This window comes from Leucopleurus acutus (assembly GCF_964270905.1).
Source record: "Leucopleurus acutus genome assembly, chromosome: 14".
NCBI classification, from domain to species: Eukaryota; Metazoa; Chordata; class Mammalia; order Artiodactyla; family Delphinidae; genus Leucopleurus; species Leucopleurus acutus.
In genome coordinates this window covers 60,946,621-60,964,094 of record NC_139156.1, presented here as the reverse complement: position 1 = coordinate 60,964,094, position 17,474 = coordinate 60,946,621, and the positions used below count along the sequence as shown (strand labels likewise).

The following is a 17,474-nucleotide window of genomic DNA, read 5'->3' as shown; positions in this document are numbered from 1 at the left end:
GTCTCCTCATTTGTATGCCCTGCCTGCCCCTGTGATAGGCTGCTGACCTCTGGAAACACAAAGGGGTGGAAATACAGGGATATGATGGGCATTTGTCTTTTATTATGTGACAACATCTTAGAATCTTTTACTTCCCACGTCACTGTTTCATAGTTGGTAATTAGAACATTTTAAGTACAGTATTCAAGGAAAACACAAGGGCACCGCGGGCCATTGTGTGCGGTGTGGGACAGGATCCATCCTCCACTTAGCACCCGGCTGGGAGGGGGAGTTGGCTCCAGGTCCGGAACCAGAGATCTGAGCCCTGGGCCCTTTCTGAAGCCCTTGCCCCGAGGTCTTGCAGAGATGTGAAGTCTCTCCACAAAACCCTTTTCTTCAACTCCCTTCTCCTCCCCAAGGCTTTCCTGATCATTTAACGATGAGGGAGGTGGCATGTCAACTTGGGTCCAGATGCTGACCCCGCCACTCACTAGTTGGGGGTCTCTGAGCAAATTGTTTAACGGCTCTTGGCCTTCAGACCTCACCTTGTGAACCGGGGAGGATAACGCCTCCCAGACCAGGTGCACAGTAGGTGCTCCCTGAAGGAGGACGTGTGGGCCCTTGGCTAGGCCGTGGGGATGCAGAGGTGAGGGGGCCGTGAGCTGAGACCCGGACGTGAGACAGCGTTAGCGGAAGGCAGAGATCCCCAGCTGAGGAGCGTGGGCCCTTCCCGGTGTCACTGCTGGTCTCCAGGGAGGCCTGCTCCGGAGCTGCTGCGGGCGTAAGAAGGAACCAGAGGGCCGTGACCCTGCTGTAAGGGGACCGGGCAGGCCACGGCCGCGATGGGAGGGAGCAGCCCTCCTGCCGCCCACCCGCTACCCCCGCCCCACTACACTTAGAGATGAGAGCTTGCTTTGCTAAGCCTCTGGCAGCTGGACCCCAGCTCTCTCTAGAGCTTAGCTAGAGACAGAAGTCCGGCTCCAGCTTTCCACAGACTTGCTGGGGGCCCTGGTCAGGTTACCTCCCTTCTCTGTGCCTCTATGGACACCATGGCCTGGGGGCTGCTTTCATATCCAAGGTTATGAGATGATACTGCAGATATAAAAACAGGAAAAGACATGTTCATTGGGCACTTTGGCTGGGGGGGTGGCAGCACCCACCTCCTAACCCTGTCCCCACTAAACCAGGTTCCACCGCCCTCGGGGTATGCTGTCCTGGAGGACAGAGGCAGCAGCCCCTCCCTCTGCCCACTGAGCCCCGCATGTGTCACAAACCTGTCCCTGTGCCCCCGAGCCCTGCCCACAAGCCGTGCAGTCGGCCTCCACGAGGGCACAGAGGTGACTGTTGCCCATGCCCTCAGCCCAGTCGTGCCACACCACTCTCAGCACTGGACGATGACAGAACCCCAGGGTACAGACCCTCTCTTCTTCCCCATGTGCCCCCCCCCCCATCTGCACCGATTCTCTCTCCTCCCTTCTCAGGCCCAATTCTCCCGGAGCTGCAGGGCTGAGGCAGCGCTGCACAGCCTGCAAGAGCAGGCGCTCCAATAGGACGTTTCTCACCCTCCCCTCCTTTTGTCCCCAGGAGCCATGAGGTGCCACGTCGCTTCCAGCTGCCTCGTGGTCTGGCTGTCTGTGCTGATCTCTGGATGCTGCGGTAAGTTCAGTCCTCCGCCTTCTCTCCCCACAGCGAGCATGGGAGGCCGGGCTGGACGGTGTGTGGTTGGCGTTTGTGCTCTGGGACTCTCAAGACCCTGCCTTGCCGTGAGTGTGACTGGGCACTCACTTCCCTCTCTGGGCCTCAGTTGCTTCTGCAGCCCTCACAGGGCTGAAAATACCAGCCATCTCCAGGGCCTGGGACACATGAGGGAAGGGGAGGAGACTTGAGAAATACTTGAGCTATAAGGGGAGGCATCTATGGCCGTGAACTGTCCTTCTTCTGGGATGTGGGGACTGGCCCCAGTTCTAGTCCATTTCACAGTTGTCTTTTGAGCACCTACTGTGTGACACTGTGTGCCCTACTGTGTCCAATTCTGGGGGTATGGAAGAAATGACATTCTCGGGCGCTCAGGGGCTCACCAGGGAGAAAGACACAGATAGGATTGCTCTAAGCAGGGTGGATAAAGTGGTAATAAAGGATGTACAGAGCTCCAGAGAAGCCCATCAGAAGAAAAGATTAATTGAACTTGCGGGCACAGGAGGGACCCAGCCAGAAGGGAGACGTTTCATCTGGGCTCTGAAGACTGAGAAGTCGTTTTAAAGCGGGTAGAGGGAAGAAGGGAATCCTGGAGGAGGGAATAGTTTGAGCGAGGGTGTGGCTGCCAGGAGTCTTCCTTCTCTGCAGGGCGGGCAGCCCTCCTTCCCCCGGCCTTGCAGCAGCCAGGTCAGTGCCAGCTTTAGTGCCCACGGAGGAGGCCAGGAAAGGCCTGGGCATTTGCCTCTCCTGGACACCGGGAGCAAAGCAGCTCTGGTGTGCACGAAGGAAGGCCAGGACAGCAGGCACAGCTGGCTCGGTGTCCCGCGGGACCAGGGTGTCCTCAGGGAAGAGCTATGGGCAGAGCGTGCCTGGCGACACAGGCAAACATATTCCTGAGGGGCGTCAGCTCCTTCTCTCACTCCAGGGAGCCAGGAGCCTCTGGAGGAAACCAGAGCTTCATGCTTGGTGGACTGCTGCTGGCATCCTGCTGCCCGAGAGTCCCCTGGCTTCCCTGCTGGGAGGGATCTCTGCTGGGATGCCCCTGTGACGGGGAGCTCACTCCCATCCAAGCAGCGCAGCCTCAAAGACTCTCAGGGGCAGAGCCACAAGGGGTCTCAGACCCTCTTTCCACCCCTGGGCCAGCTGCTGCTCCAGGTGTCAAGCTTCTCCTTTGTAAAGCCCCATTCGGGGAGGGCTCAGTGAGGGGCACCCGAGACCCTCAGCTCTGACCCTCTGGGTTTGCTTGTTGGTGTCGTCAGACTCCTCAGGGACTCTGTGACCTTGGACACCCATGCCCTCCCCCGCCCTCCCCATTAAAAAGAAATACAACAGGTGCTAACAGCTTGGCTGCCTTCGTAGAAGAGGCGCAGTCTCCCCTTGAGCTCTCTAGATCCAGGCGGCTCACGCATCCAAATTGCAGCAGCCATTATCACAGTGACGCCGTGCACGGGACACCTCTGGCAGGGAGGCGGGGTGAGAGGGCAGCGGGGGCTTTTTGTCTTCATCTTGAGGCTGGGAAACGGTGGCCAGAGAGGTAGAGCGACTTGCCCAGGCCGCACAGCAGCGAGCGGCAGGGCGTACAAGGCCTCACCTGGTCGCCGCGCTGTGCTCCCTGTCCTGTGCACCTTCCCTGTCATGAGTTGAGGGCGGGGTCTAGGGCTGTGCCCAACATGGCCCTCAGCGAGAACCACTGTGCCTTCAGAGGCCTGGGCAGGTGGGCCTGGGCTGGCGTTGGGCCTTCCTGGTTCCAGTCCAGGCTCTGCCACTTGCCAGTGTCCTTCAAGCCCTAAGAGGAATCCCCTGCCCCACCCCACGGTTCTGAGTGAAGTCTGTGCTTCCTGGTCTGGTGGATGCCTTGTCCTTCCCACATCACGTGCCTGGACGGCTCCGCTCCTCCACATCTACCCAGCTTTGCTTCCTTCCGGGATCTTTCCCTTCCTCGCCGCGTGTGGAAGGCCTGTCATCCAGCACCGCAGCTCGAATCTGCCTTCGGTGTGAGCCTCCCCCTCTCCCTTCTCCTCTCAGGCCTGTGGTGGTTAAAAGCTTGATTCTTGGGCTTCCCTGGTGGCGCAGTGGTTGAGAGTCCGCCTGCCGATGCAGGGGATGCGGGTTCGTGCCCCAGTCCGGGAAGATCCCACATGCCGCGGAGCGGCTGGGCCCGTGAGCCATGGCCGCTGAGCCTGCGCATCCGGAGCCTGTGCTCCGCAACGGGAGAGGCCGCAGCAGTGTTGAAATAGATACTTAAAGCTGGTGGACCCGCATCTACTTTGTAGGGAAGGATAGTGTGAGTGGGCCAGGGATGCAGGGAGAAGGCATCCAGGGCAGAACAAACAGTAGGTGCCAAAGCAGGGAATGAGCATGTGTGGGGCGGGGACAGAGGGGCGCATCGTGGGCGCGGGCAGCTGGACTCTCGTTCCTTCACAGAAGTCGCCCGTTGTCCCCTCCCCTCGCACGGGCACTCACGTTCCCACTTGGCCGGAGGCCTCAAAGCTCCTGAGGCAGCAGTTTGCCTCTGGAGGACACAGCCTTCATGCCTTAAAAGTATCTTTTAAGGGAAGAGGCGACCTGTGGGCACCCCCCTTTCCCACCCTCCCATCACCCTCCCAGTCCCCACTGGCAGTCCAAGGCCACTGGGCTTCCTAGGGTGGGAGCCTGTTCCCAGATCACGGTCCTGCTTGGTATGTGGCAGGCGACGTACGTCCCCGAGGCTCTGCCCAGCCCCCCGTGTGGAGCTCTCAGTGCCTGATTGTTGGCAGGTCCTGTAAAACAAAATTTGAAAACGAACGATGCTGCTGCAGGTGACGTTTTTTCTGGCTGGTTTCCCTGCCATTGCCCCAGCCTGAGCCCATGCCGAATTCCCTGGTCGCCCCTGAGCCTTCTACCCTGGCTCAGCTGCTTTCTGTACGGGAGCCCAAAGCCCCCAGCAGGGATCCAAAGCCTCCGCCTCTGGCTGAGCAGGCAGCACTGTCATTGATACCAATATTAATAATAGCTACCATTTATCGAGTGCTTGCTGTGTGCGGGAGCATGGCGCTAAGTGCTTTATGTATGTAATCTCATTTAATACTCAACACAGCCAAGAAGTAAGTCCTGTTGTTATCGTTATTTTACACCTGAGTAAACAGAGGCATGGGGAGGTCATATGACTAGAAAGAGGCACAGAGAGACTACAAACAAAGGTGAAGCCCTTGACCACTGGCCTCTGAGCCTTTCTGAGGCTCTTGAGTGTGTGAGGAGCCCCAGGTTCCTCATATGAGAGGGCGGGAGTGTGTGGGCGAGTGCATATGTGTAGTTGTGGTGGTCAGGGAGGGCTTCCTGGAAGAAGGGACATCTAAGGCAAAACTTGAAGGATAAATAGGAATTTGGCAAGTGAAGGCAAAAGGGCCAGCAGTCCTGGCCAGGAGGGGAGAGAGAGGCTACAGTGCTTGCAGAACCAGAAATGGCATCAGCTTGGGTGCCTGAGCAGAGGGGGTGGGGGTGGAGATTCCATTAGTTCTGCCTGCTCCCCACTAGGAGGTCTCCAGCAATGAGGGAAGTACTAGCCTCTGTGTTCTTGAGCCTGGCCCTGAGGGAGCCAGGTCAGCAGAAATGAGGGAGGGGAGGGCTGCAGCCCACCCATGTTCAGGGCCCCCGGAAGACGCAGCGGGAGCTGCTTACGTGTGTGCTGCACGATGTCGGCCCCATGTGAGACTGACCAACCCCCCCATCCCTGGTTGGTAGGGGCAGAGGGGGAAGTGCCCTCGTTTGCCTCCTTCTGGGGTGTTTTCCAATACCAACAACCAGTTCTCCAACTCTCCAGACACCAACTGTGTGTCCAACAATTCAGTTCAATTCTGATGCTGTCTACCCAGAGTTAGTGCCAGATTCCACAGATTTAAGGGTTCAGCTCTACTCTAGACGCCAGTGGTGAGTCCCAGGCCACCTGTACTTCTGACCAACTGGCTATAAATCAGGGCTTCCTACTACCCTTTCTCAGGTTCAGTTAGCTAGAATGACTCACAGAACTCAGGGAAATACTTTACTTACATTTACTGGTTGAATATAAAGGATACAACTCAGGAACAGCCAGATGGAAGAGATGCACAGGGCAAGCTATGGGGGGGTGGGGTCGGGTGGAGCGTCCATGCCTCTCCAGGTGTGCCGTCCTCCCAGCACACGGATGTGTTCACCAACTTGGGAGCTCATCAAATATTGGAAATCTCCAGCTCCCCTCCCCTCCCTAGAGGTTGGAGGTGGGCTGAAAGTTCCCCATCTTATCACTTGGTCTTTCCGGGGATCAGCCCCTTCCTGAGGCTCTCTGTAGGGGCCCCACTCTAAGTCTCCTCACCGGGAAAAGGGAGCCCTCCTACCCTGCTGGTGGGAATGTGAATTGGTGCAGCTACTGCAAAGAACAGTAAGGAGGTTCCTTAAACAACTAAAAATAGAGTTACCATATGATCCAGCAGCCCCACTCCTGGCCATATATCCAGAGAAAACTCTAATTTGAAAAGATACATGCACCCCAGTGTTCATAGCAGCACTATTTACAATAACCAAGACATGGAAGCAACGTAAATGTCTATCAACATATGAAGGCATAAAGAAGATGTGGCATGTATACGCAATGGGATACTACTCAGCCATAAAAAAGAATGAAATAATGCCATTTGCAGCTACATGGATGGACCTAGAGATTATCATACTAAGTGAAGTAAGTCAAACAGAGAAAGACAAATACCAATGGTATTGCTTATATGTGGAATCTAAAATATGACACAAATGAACTTATTTACAAAACGGAAACAGACTCATGGACATAGAAAACAAACTTATGGTTACCAAAGGGGAAAGGAGGGGCTGGGGAATGAGGAGTTTGGGATTAGCAGATACAAACGACTATATATAAAATAAACAAGGTCCTACCGTAGAGCACAGGGAGCTATGTTTACTCTCTTTTAATAAACTATATATAGTGGAAAAGAATATGAAAAATAATATATTTATATGTATGTATAACCGAGTCACTTTGCTGTACACCAGAAATTAACACAACATTATAAATTAACTATACTTCAATAAAAATTTTTTTAAAAATTTAAAGGTAAAAAAGAAATCACCTCATTGGCATAAACGTGGGTGTGGTCAAGGCGGCTCCTTACGGATATAACAAAAGACACTCCTGTCACTCTGGAAATTGCAAGGAGTTTTGAAGCTCTGTGCCGGGAACTGGGGGCAGAGACCAAATATATTTCATATTGTACCATACTACTGAAGGCCTCTGGGGGGTTGCTCAGGGGACAGAGGAAGCCAGCCTTGGGGAGGCTTTGTGGGAGGGACTTGTGATATGGGGGACTCTTCATACATATGAAATTCCTCAGCCCATGACGGTATCATGCTGTCCCCTTCCAGAGCCAGCCCCCAACCTGAGGCTGTCACAGAGTGGTACAGGGTTACCTGCACAGGCTTCCAGGTCTGGGTTCCAGTACGGCCCATGCCACACTTACCAGCCGTGTGACCCTGGGCAAGTTACTAGTTACCCCCTCAAAGCCTCATTTTCCTCAGTAGTAACATGCAGACGTGACAGCACATGTTGGACCATGAGGACTGGTGGAGATGGTGTAAGCGGCTGGTACGGAGGAGGCTTCCATAGATGGCAGCTATTATCATTGTTGTTGTTGTTATTATTGTTGTTATTAATCACGTGGCATCAGCTGGCCACTCCTTCACACAACAAATAGCTGCTGAGGGCCTTCTAAGTGCCAAGTCCTGTTCTGGGCACCAGGGTTGCAGCACTTAACACAGCAGACAGCCCTTGTCCTTGCCAAGCTCCCAGTCTATCTACAGCTGGGAGGCCCAGTAGACATACAATGTGAGCCACATGTGTGGTCTTAAATTTTCTAAGAGGTGCATTAGAACAGAAACAGGTGAAACTCATTTTAATAATGTATTTGACTTAATCCAGTATTGCTACAATCTTATCATTTCCACGTCATCAATATAAAAGACGAATGAGATATTTCACACCCACTTTTTCGTACAACATCTTCAAAATCCCGTGTGTATTTTACACTTCAGCACATCCTAGCGTGGACCAGGTCTCGATAGCCACACGTGGCTCGTGGCCTCGCTGAGCGAACGACCTGACAGCCTTCTGCCTGCCTACTGGCGTTACTCCCCATAGGCCTCGAGGCCGAACAGCGAGCTGCCAAGGTCCTGGAAAGGTGTCTTCAGCACTGGATGCAGGTTCAGTGCCCACTGGAGCCCCTACTCTGTGCCCCTTGCAGAACGCATGGAGCTGGCACGAGGGTACTTGACTGATGCTCTTGTCCTCTAACTTCCAGGCCAGGTGAACCGACTGCCCTTCTTCATCAACCACTTCTTTGAAACATACCTGCTGATCAGCGAGGATACGCCTGTGGGTGAGTTGGCGCGAGGGCTGGGTGGCGTGAGGTGGGCTCCTTTCCCACAAGTGAAAGGGATCTTACAGATTGAGCTGATCTTCCCCCTGTTATTGGAAACTCTTCCATGGGGTCCCGGATGGGTGTTCGTGTGGCCTCTGCTTGGTTGCCTCCAGGGATGGGACACTCATTACTTCCTGTGGTGGCCTATTCCAAAAGAGAGGAGTTCTCAGTGTCAAAGAGTTTATCACATTGAGCCCAAGTTGCTTGACTTTCACTTCCGCACTAATTTTGTCCTACAAAATGCCTCGTTCCTCTTCCTTGTGAAAATTTGAAGATGAAAGCTCTTGTAGAGTTTGTTTTGTAGCCTCTTGTACTTTTCCGTGATTACTGAGTTTTCTGCACTGAGTATGCCTGTTTTTTTGTCATTAGAAAAAAAAATTATCTAGGAAGTGATCACGAGCATCCTGGTACCCGCTTCTCACCACCCGCCCCCAGCTTGAGTCACCTCATCACCCAGGTCTATCCTCACGAGCCCCTCCCGAGGGCCTGGCTCCTACATCTGCAGCTGGCGGTCGGCACGCATAGCCCCATGGCCTTAGCTCAGCTCTAGGGACCCTGAAGCTTCTCAGGAAATGGGGTTGAATTGAACAAACCCATCTTGCAGCTGTGCTGACGGGAAGGCACTAGTTCTTGTGAGCATGGAGGAAAACAGCGCCAGGAGGTGCCACTCACCTCCACCAGCACTCCCTCTTGTGTCCTCTCATTCTCGTCCGTGTCATTTTAGAGAAAGTGCTTGTAATCTGGGGCTTCTTACACTCAGGTCTGCCTGCTTCGTGGGTATCAGGGTGGGGCTGTGGGCCAGGAGCAGCGAGCACCGGCAGCCGGCACGGTGCATCTTTCTGGAGCATCACTCGCACCTGAAAATGAAGCAGGATGGCTTGGAGAGGGGAGGGCTGTGAAGATACTTAACTAGTAGGTCATTTCAAGCACTCTTTCATAGCGTAAGACCAAACATAGATGCAAAATTCTTCAACGAAAATCTCTGCTTGAAGAGGGGAGCCTTAGTGGGCCCCAGACTCTCCCCTGCTGTTTGCAGGGGCGCATGAGAAGCCCCCTGCAGAGGTCTTTCCTTCCGCTCTTCCTTCTTGTGTGGGTAGGTGCTGGGCACAGCAGGTATTCTGACTATTGTGGGGATTGGCCCCATGGCCCAGTGACACCGTCTAGGGCTGTGGGGACCCACTGTGTAGAAGTGGCCACTCTGTTGATGATTAGCAGCCCCACGCATCAGCATCGTGAGGCTGGATTTGGGGATTGGTGTTTGGGCATCTGGGTGTTTGAAGTGTCCAGGAAGGAGGCAGATTGCCTCTCTGGAATGTCTTTCCAGAGGCTTAGCTCACCTTCTGAGGGGTGGAGAGGATGGCCGGCAGTCCCTTGGGGACCCTGCTGAGCCGGTTCCTCCCTTCTGAGTTGGGTCAGGGGGTGGTGTTTGTGGCTGGCTCCTCCGCAGGCCCAGACCTGGTGTGCGGCTGGCGCGGAGGCAGCAGAGAGGTGCCCAGTGCCTGTGGATCCATAAAAGATGAATGTTAGCAGCGTTTATCACCACTAGGGGTTCTGCTCTTTCCAGTTCATTCATCAGTTTATCAGATACAGATGGGGTGCCCCCTGTGCCAGGCCTGGGTGCCGTGGATTCAGAGAGGAACGCGACCGAGGAATGAAGAAGTCAGCGTCGCGGGCGATAGAGGCTAGGTTGGCTGTCTGGTTAAGCCCCAGTGGGGATTGAAGGGGGCCGAGTCGTGCGTCTGGGGGCAGGGCAGAGCAGGAGGAAGCAGGAGAGCTTAGGGGGAGGTGGTGGTGGCTCTTGCGCAGAGTCCTGAACGGGTCCTTTCCATTGCTTCCCACACTGTTTCCTGTGGCTGATTTTTGTAAGCGTCTGTTTGAACGTCATCCTCCTGGAGATTCCTTTGTGGTGGAGGCAGTATATCTGGGACAGGCAGGCCCCTGAGGCAGAGGTGTGGCCAGCCACTCACTGAGCCGGGCTGCTGGCGGGGAGAGGCGAAGGCCCCCTCAGGTGAGCGGCGCCAGCCCCGTCACCCCATCTGTGGCCCTGCGTTGCCCTGCTCCACCCTGAGTGCCTGTGCTGCAGGGAGGGTGACGGGGTTGGGAGGGGCGGCTATTGCTCGGCCAGTGCTGGCGGTGATACACCCTGGGCTGGACGCCCCCAGCGAGCCCTCCAGCAGGCCTTGCTCCAGGTACCTTTGGCTCTGGTTCTTGATTGTCTTTTGCAAACGCAGGCATCAACTGGCCTCCAGGAGTAACTCCCAGGACTCAGCCCCATTATGGCTGTGTTTGGCAGTCGCAGAGCGGGGCGGACGGGGAGGTGCATCTGATGCGGTGGGGATTGATCCCTGGCTCTGGGAGGCCGCAGGAATGAGAGAGGGTTCAGTGAGCTGGAAGACAGCTCTGCTCATCTGTCTGGGCAGGGGCCAGTGCTGAGCTGGACCACACCCTCCTGCCCTCCTCCCTTCCTTTTGCATCAGGGTGGGGCAGCACAGCTCTGCCCTGAAAGTCATGAGCCCAGTTTCTGTTCCTTGCTGTGTGGCGTTGGGCACAGTGCCTCCCCTCTCTGGGCCTCTATCTCCCCATCTCACCAATGAGAGGGCATTGGAAAGATGGGCCCAGTGGCCTTGAGCTGGGGCAGTCCTGCTAGCCCAGGGTGTCACATCTCTGGGCCCTCAGATAACACAGCCCTGGAAACCTCCACTGAGTGCTGTCACCTACTTGCCCTGGGCCATTCAGAGGATGCATGTGGACTGACGTGGACAAAGCAGGGTGCAGACCTCTGACCAGCAGTGGCCAGGGTGAGGGTAAGGGTGGAAACAGTTTGTCAAGGAGACTGGCCCTTTGCCTGCCATGTGGAATGGGGTGGCCTAGAGACTTGACTTTGAGGCTTGCCTCTCACTAACCCTTTGCTCTCTGAATCTCAGTGCTCCAAACTGTAAAATGGGATGGAATAGTCTCCTTTCTGGATTGTTGGGCTGTATACACACACTATAGTTAACTCCAAAGCTTCCACACCTAGAACGCTTTGTTGTTACACAAAAGAGAACTTATGTGTGTCCCAGGGATGGCTGGTTGGACTGTCCTGCTAGCCACGGGCTTGCAAGGGGGACAGACAAACACATAGGTGAGCTGGGTCCAGTGGGGTGGTTGGTACCAGTGGCTACAGCCAGAGACCAAACTAGTCTGAAAATGTCAGCTTACCAGAGGAGTAGGTCAGAGCTGCGGGCAGACCAAACTTCCAGCTCTGGGACAGATTATCCGGCTTCTGCTTGGACCCCCAATGAAGGGGAACTCATGATCTTACCAGGCTGCTCACTTCTGTGCTGTGGGGACAGTTCTGGGAATGAAAACGTCTTCCTAATGTTACTGTGAAATCTGTCCCTGCAGCTACTACCCACTGCACCTAATTTTGACCACTGGAGCCTTACAGAATAATAATGATAACATAACATATGATATACTATATATATATAATATATATTATTATACTAACAATGTTTACTGAGTGCTTGAGGCAGTGTCCTAAGTGTTTTAATTCGTTTTTAAGTTCCTTTTAAGAATGGAAGGTAGAGTTTGATTACAGGCTCTATCAGAATGTAGTTTCTGTGAGTGTGCTCTCCTGGGTTAGAGATTGGGACTTTCATTCACCCCAAACCTTCTGAGCCTTCCCATTTTTCATGCTCTTGCCTCAGTTTCCGACCGCGGGCCAGCGGCCACGTGCTGGGGAGCGCAATGGGAGGGTACGGCCCAGCCATCTGAAATCCCGTGCGGAGGCTGCATGTTCCATCTCTGTCTCCTCCTATCTCAGCTCCCAGTTCCCTCTGCCTGCTGTTCTTTTTGTAGACCACCTCCCAGCTGGAAAAGACAGAAGCCAAATGAAGTCATTAAGTAGCTCTGCCTTCCCCTTCCAGGCCCCCCTTGTCCCTGTTTGTCTTCTGCAGACGTGGACCTCAGCCACTGGCAGCAGAGCCCGGCCTGGGCGGGGCAGAGCAGGAGCACAGTGGAGACGTGATGCCTGGTCAGACTGGTTGGCATAGCCCACACCTCGGCCCTGGCTGTCGGCAGCGAATGGCCTCATGGCACCTTTAGGATGAGGGACAGGGGGCAAGGATGCTGTCTCCGATCGCCCTCCCCAATCCACTCCAAACACTCCACCAATATTGCTCGTGTCGGGACCACCGACCACCTCCCTGTGGCTAAAGCTGACCGTTAATCCTCAGGCCTTATGGCCTTTCAGCAGTTATCTTTATTTCCTCCAGGACATCACCTCTGGCTGTGCCTTCTCAGTCTCCTTTGCCTGTTCCTCCACTTCTCCAGGGCCTCTTGGCACAGAGGGCCCCGGGGCCCGGCTCCTCTGTCTCTTCTCTATGCTCCCACTCCCGTGCCATGCCTAGTCTGGCAGCTCTGGGTACTACCTGTGTGCTGACAGCCCTGAGGCTTCTACCTTCTGCCTGGGCCTCCTCGCACCAGAGATTCTAGGCTCATACACCACCTCTGCATCCATGTCCACGTGGATGTCTAAAAGGCTCTCAACCTCAGTCTAAAGCCACACTCCCAGTCTTCCCTGCAAACCCCTGCAAACCCCTGCTTCCCTGCAACCTTTCCCATCTCAGTTAGTTGCAACTCCAGCCTTCTAGTTGCTCAGACCAACAACTTGGGGTCTTCCCTGACTCTTCCCTTACTCCCCCACCTCATATCCAGTTCATCAGGAAATCCTTTTGGCTTGATCTTCAAAATATTTCCAGAATCTTCTCACTTCTCACCGCTTCACCTCCTACCACCACAGACCAAGTCTGCATTATCCCAACAGCTTCCCGATGGTCTCTGCGGTCCCCCTGCTCCCTCTGCCCTGCTGCAGCCTTTCTCACCCTCCCAGCCAAGTGGTCCTTTTCAACCTGAGACAGAGCCTGTCACAAGGTCAGCTCAAGTCCCTTCACCCACCTGGAATGAAAACCGTGCTCTTAAATGGCATCGAGGCTGTTTGCAGTCCAGGCCCTGCTACCACTCAGACTTCACCTCCTTCCCCACACCCCCAGCTCGCTCCACTCCAGCCACACCAGTCACCCTGCAGTTCCTCGAGCAGGAAAGGCGAGTTCCTACCTCTTGCTCCTTTTTCCTGGAACGTGATGAACCTCCGTTGGTCAGTCAAGTCAGTTCACATGCTGCCGCCTCTGTGTGGCCTTCCTGGCTTTCTCCAGGCGGGGTTCAAGGGCTGCTTCCTTTGCTTTCTCCTTCTCTATTAGTCCCAGTCGCAGTGCTGTTATTACTCAGCTGCTCATCTGTCTCCCCTGTTGCCCTGTGAATGCTTCCAGGTGCCTGGGCCATCTCTATGTCCCCTGCCCACCCCCCACCCCGTGCCTGGCTCATGCCTGGGGCTTGAGGTGCCTTGGGGGAGGAGGAGTGAAGTCTGGAGTTCGTGAGTGCGGGGGGAACCTTCCAGGGCAGGGGCTGGGGCTGGCTCCATGCCTGCTCGCCATCCTTCTGGAGTCTCAGGCCAGGTGCCCCCCTCCCCAGGGAGTCAGGAGCGAGGTGTTGGTGATGACAGGGATGGCTGCCCAGGGAGAGCGGCCAGGAGAGCATGTCTCCCATCACCCCAGCTGCCTGCCCACCCCAGGCTGTATGTGGCATATTTGCTGCGGACCCTCGGGGCACCGAGCCCTGGCTGGCCTCCAGCGAGGGACACAAGCAGCAGCATGAAACCTGGCTTGGAGGCACCGAGCTGACTTAGGAGTTCTGAGGGGGTGGAGGGCATCTAGTCCGTCTACCTTGGCTGCCACCCCAGTCCTCACTCATCAGGTCCTGGAGGGGGACAGTGTCCCTTGGGGCTGGGTCCCAAGGTCACTCCTCCTATCCCAATTCTGAATACCGCCAGTCCAAAGCCTCCCAAGCGCCTAGAGAAAGGAGTGAGAGCTCTTTATCGTGGCCTGTCACCTACCACTCCTCACCTGCTCACCATCACGGGGACCGCTCAGCACCCCGACACCTCAGCTCTGTCTCGCCGCCACGCCCTCACCCGCGCTGTCCCTTCGGCAGGGAGTGCCCTTTCCCCTTCCCTACCTGGTGAATCCCTACTCATCTTTCGAGGTGTAGCTCAGATGTCACCTGCCCTGGGAGGTGCCGTAGCCTCCGCCATCCCGCACCCTCTGTTTGCTTTGAATTCACCTCTATGAAAGCTCTTAGCAAGTCCTATCATGGTTATTTGTGTGTAACTCCCCATCGGCTGTTCATTTTTACTTATTATCTTAATTAATATCAATGTTACAATTAATTATCATTTTGGTATTTATGTGTAATATAAGATTGTAGAACGATACTATTAGCTAGCGTTTGTTGACTGCCAGCCTCCGACCAGAGCCTCACAGTGAATCCCGGAGAAGTGGCATCATGTCCACTGTACAGCCCAGCAAGCTGAGCCTCCTGGCACACGTCCTCTGCGCCAAGCACAGTGCTTGGTACAAAGCGGGCCTCAACAATCGCTGGTCGGATGAGTAGAGGGATGAAGGAAGAATGAAAGGCTGAGTGGATGTTCAATGTCTTGCCGATTCCCCTCCCCTTGGTCCTGGTCCCTCTGTGTGTCGCCGAGGTGGTCGCTCATGGAGCCGACTTCCCCAGGCAGACCCTCCCAGACCTCCAAAGCGTCTTGAGCGTCAGTTCAGGTGATAATGCCCGCACTAATCACCTACATGGCTAAATTAGTCTTGTCAGGAGCCATTAAGGCAGGAGCTCAGGACTCATTAGGATGCATCAGGCCCAGGCAGCGCCTGGCACCACTGCCAGACGGCGCTGATTAATTTCTCTGCAAACTCCATCAATGCCCAGCTGTTTCGTCTGGACCCAGCGAGAGCAATTTTCAGGTGGGCTGACCCGCATCGGCGGTCTCGGTAGACGGAGGAGCTGTGTGCCTGCAAGCACGCAGACAACTCGCCGCAGGGGCAGGCCCCACTGGGCGCAGCGTGGGAGATGCGGGGATGCTGACATGAATGGCGGGGGCGTGGGCAGCACAGGCTCAGGGATGGCATGACGTCCAGGCATGAGGCTGCGGAGCAGATATGAAGAGGGGCAGGTTAGAGGGGAATCTGGGAGGGGGTTGGGTCTTTCCTGGACCATTCTCTGTACCTGGTGTCCCCCGGGAGGGGCTATTTATCCTACCCTGTATCCCTCTTCCCTTGTCTCAATAAGGGGAAGAAATCATCTCTCGGGAGAGGATGGAGAACCACAGGATGAGAATGAGTTTTTCCTTAACCGGAGTGTTCCTTAGGACCGCCACAGGGAAGAGGGGGTCATTGTCCCACAAAGCAGCTCCCTGGCAAGGGCCGGTGGCAAAACTACAGGAATTGAAGGGTTAGAGGGACGTGGATATGAGGAGTCCAGTGGGGGTGGTTCCCAAACATCATCTGGGTGTGTGCTCTGAGCATGGTTTGGGCTTTTCCGCCTGCCACCTGTACAGAGGCAGCGTAGCTCAGTAACTGATAACAACACAGACAAAATTAGAGTGCCTGAGACAATAATAAGCGCTAAGGAGAAATAACCGTCTGTGGTTGAAGTTAAAGTCAGAGGTACACAGTGGTAACAGCCTGTATTCCTCACCTTCACTTTTACCCCCCACCCAAGGATCCTCAGTGGGCCTGCAATGAACAGCTAGGGCCTCCTACAGGACAATTTGATGATCACTAGTCAAACACTCCCACTTTACAGATGGGGAAACTGAGGCCCAAGTGGAGAGCTTGCACAAGGGCCTCAGAGAGTTACTGTTGGATTCCTGCCCTAACTTCTCACACCATCTGCAAAAGATATTCAAGAGGGCTCTGCCCATGCAGGTATGGGGTTCCTCTGGGCCTAGGGAAGAAGGGGCATCCTCCTGGATTGGTTGGCTGTGAGCTTGGGACTTGATGTTTACAGAAAGGGCTCCAGGTGCCTCAGAGCTGCCACAATCTGGGGTTGGAGTGCTTAGGGAGGGGAAGTGAGGGTAGCCCAGAGGCTTCCTAAAGCTGTCAGTACTGGGTGAGGTTTTGGAGGTAGGAGGTGATCTAGTATCTGTCCAGGTGATCAGATGCTGGGAGCAGCCGGTCTGGGACCCCGGCTTCCTGGTGACCTCACAGAGCAGGGATTTTACTCTTCCTTCTGGGAGGTGGGGGATGACACAGGACTTCTGGAAGGGCCTGGATGCCTCTGTGGTCTTGCTTCCTTTCTGCCTTTCTCCAGGTCAGCATCGGCCCTCAAAGGAGGTTATAGGACAGATTAGTACCCTTTGGGGGGATGCTGGGCTGTAGCCTCTCCAAGAGGCCCCTGCCTGGCACATTTGGGGCCTGTGGCAGCCCCAGCCGTGGACTGCCTCTCGATGCATGGGTGGGGGTGGGGCGGGTGTTTTGGATGCAGCCGTAATATCACTAATGATAACGATGACGTGCCACATGTCATGCAGGCAGGCATTAATGGTCTGCACGGCACACCTGTGCCAGGCTGCGCTTGGAGGCAGTGTAGGGACACACACATTAAAGACAGCTGGGAAAATGGCAGCTATATTTACACACTTACTCTGTGTCTAGGTAAGCTCTTCATACACATGGCTTCACTGAATCCTTGTAGCAGACCGAGAAAGGGGGGCTTTATAATCCCCATTTTACAGATGAGAAGGCAGAGGCTCAGAGAGAGTGAGTAATTTGCACAGGGTCACACAGCTTCTATAGGATAGAAATGGGCCCGAGCCCAGTGCTGCCTGACCCCAAAGCCTGTGCAGCTTAACCACGACTTTGGGATTCTGTGTGCGGGTCATTGCTTTTAAGGAGCCCCGGTTTGGAGTGGAGAAGAGGATGTACGGTAAATGCCCAGACCACCCCCAGGCAAGTGGGAGGGGTGAGCTCCAGGGCGCTGCTAATGTTCAGGCAAGGAAGGGCTTCGTTCTGGGCCTGGCGAGGGGCAGGTTCCTAGCGGAGGCGTCGTTGAGTGGCTGGGTTTACACGCAGAAGCCACGGGAACAGCATCTCAGAAGGCCGTGGACCAGGCCCACCAGCAGCGGGGTAAGCAGCTTGTGTTGTGTCTTGGATGGCAGAAATAGGTTGTTGGAGTTAAAAATAAAAATAATAGTAGTAATCATTTAGTAGTTGTGGTTTACTAGTTAGGTTACCTGAGTGATCTCACTGAATCCTTACAGCGATGATGGGAAGTCTGCTCTATCACGGTCCCCATGTTACAGGCTCAGAGAGATCAGTCAAGCTGCCCAAGCTCCCACGGGATTTGAATCCCAAGAATTCAGCCTTCGACATCCACACCCTTACTACCCCACTCCACCACCCCTCGGGATTTTTGAGGGCCTTTCCTCAATCTGTCACCCAGGAAAGGGTCTCAGTGACCAAGGGTGCA

The 17,474-nt window shown here is 54.9% G+C and overlaps 1 protein-coding gene across 1 annotated transcript in view; it reads left to right on the top strand.

Annotated features, from left to right (window-relative positions):
- Positions 1-1,568: 1,568 nt before the first annotated feature.
- Positions 1,569-17,474, top strand: part of LOC309971799 (cadherin-23-like) — a gene marked incomplete at both ends in the record, with an annotated part of 325,411 nt that continues 309,505 nt past the window's right edge. The window contains 2 exons of the mRNA XM_082855179.1: positions 1,569-1,635; positions 7,995-8,072. Coding sequence (XP_082711305.1) covers positions 1,569-1,635; positions 7,995-8,072 — 145 coding nt within the window. The remainder of the gene's footprint in view (positions 1,636-7,994; positions 8,073-17,474) is intronic.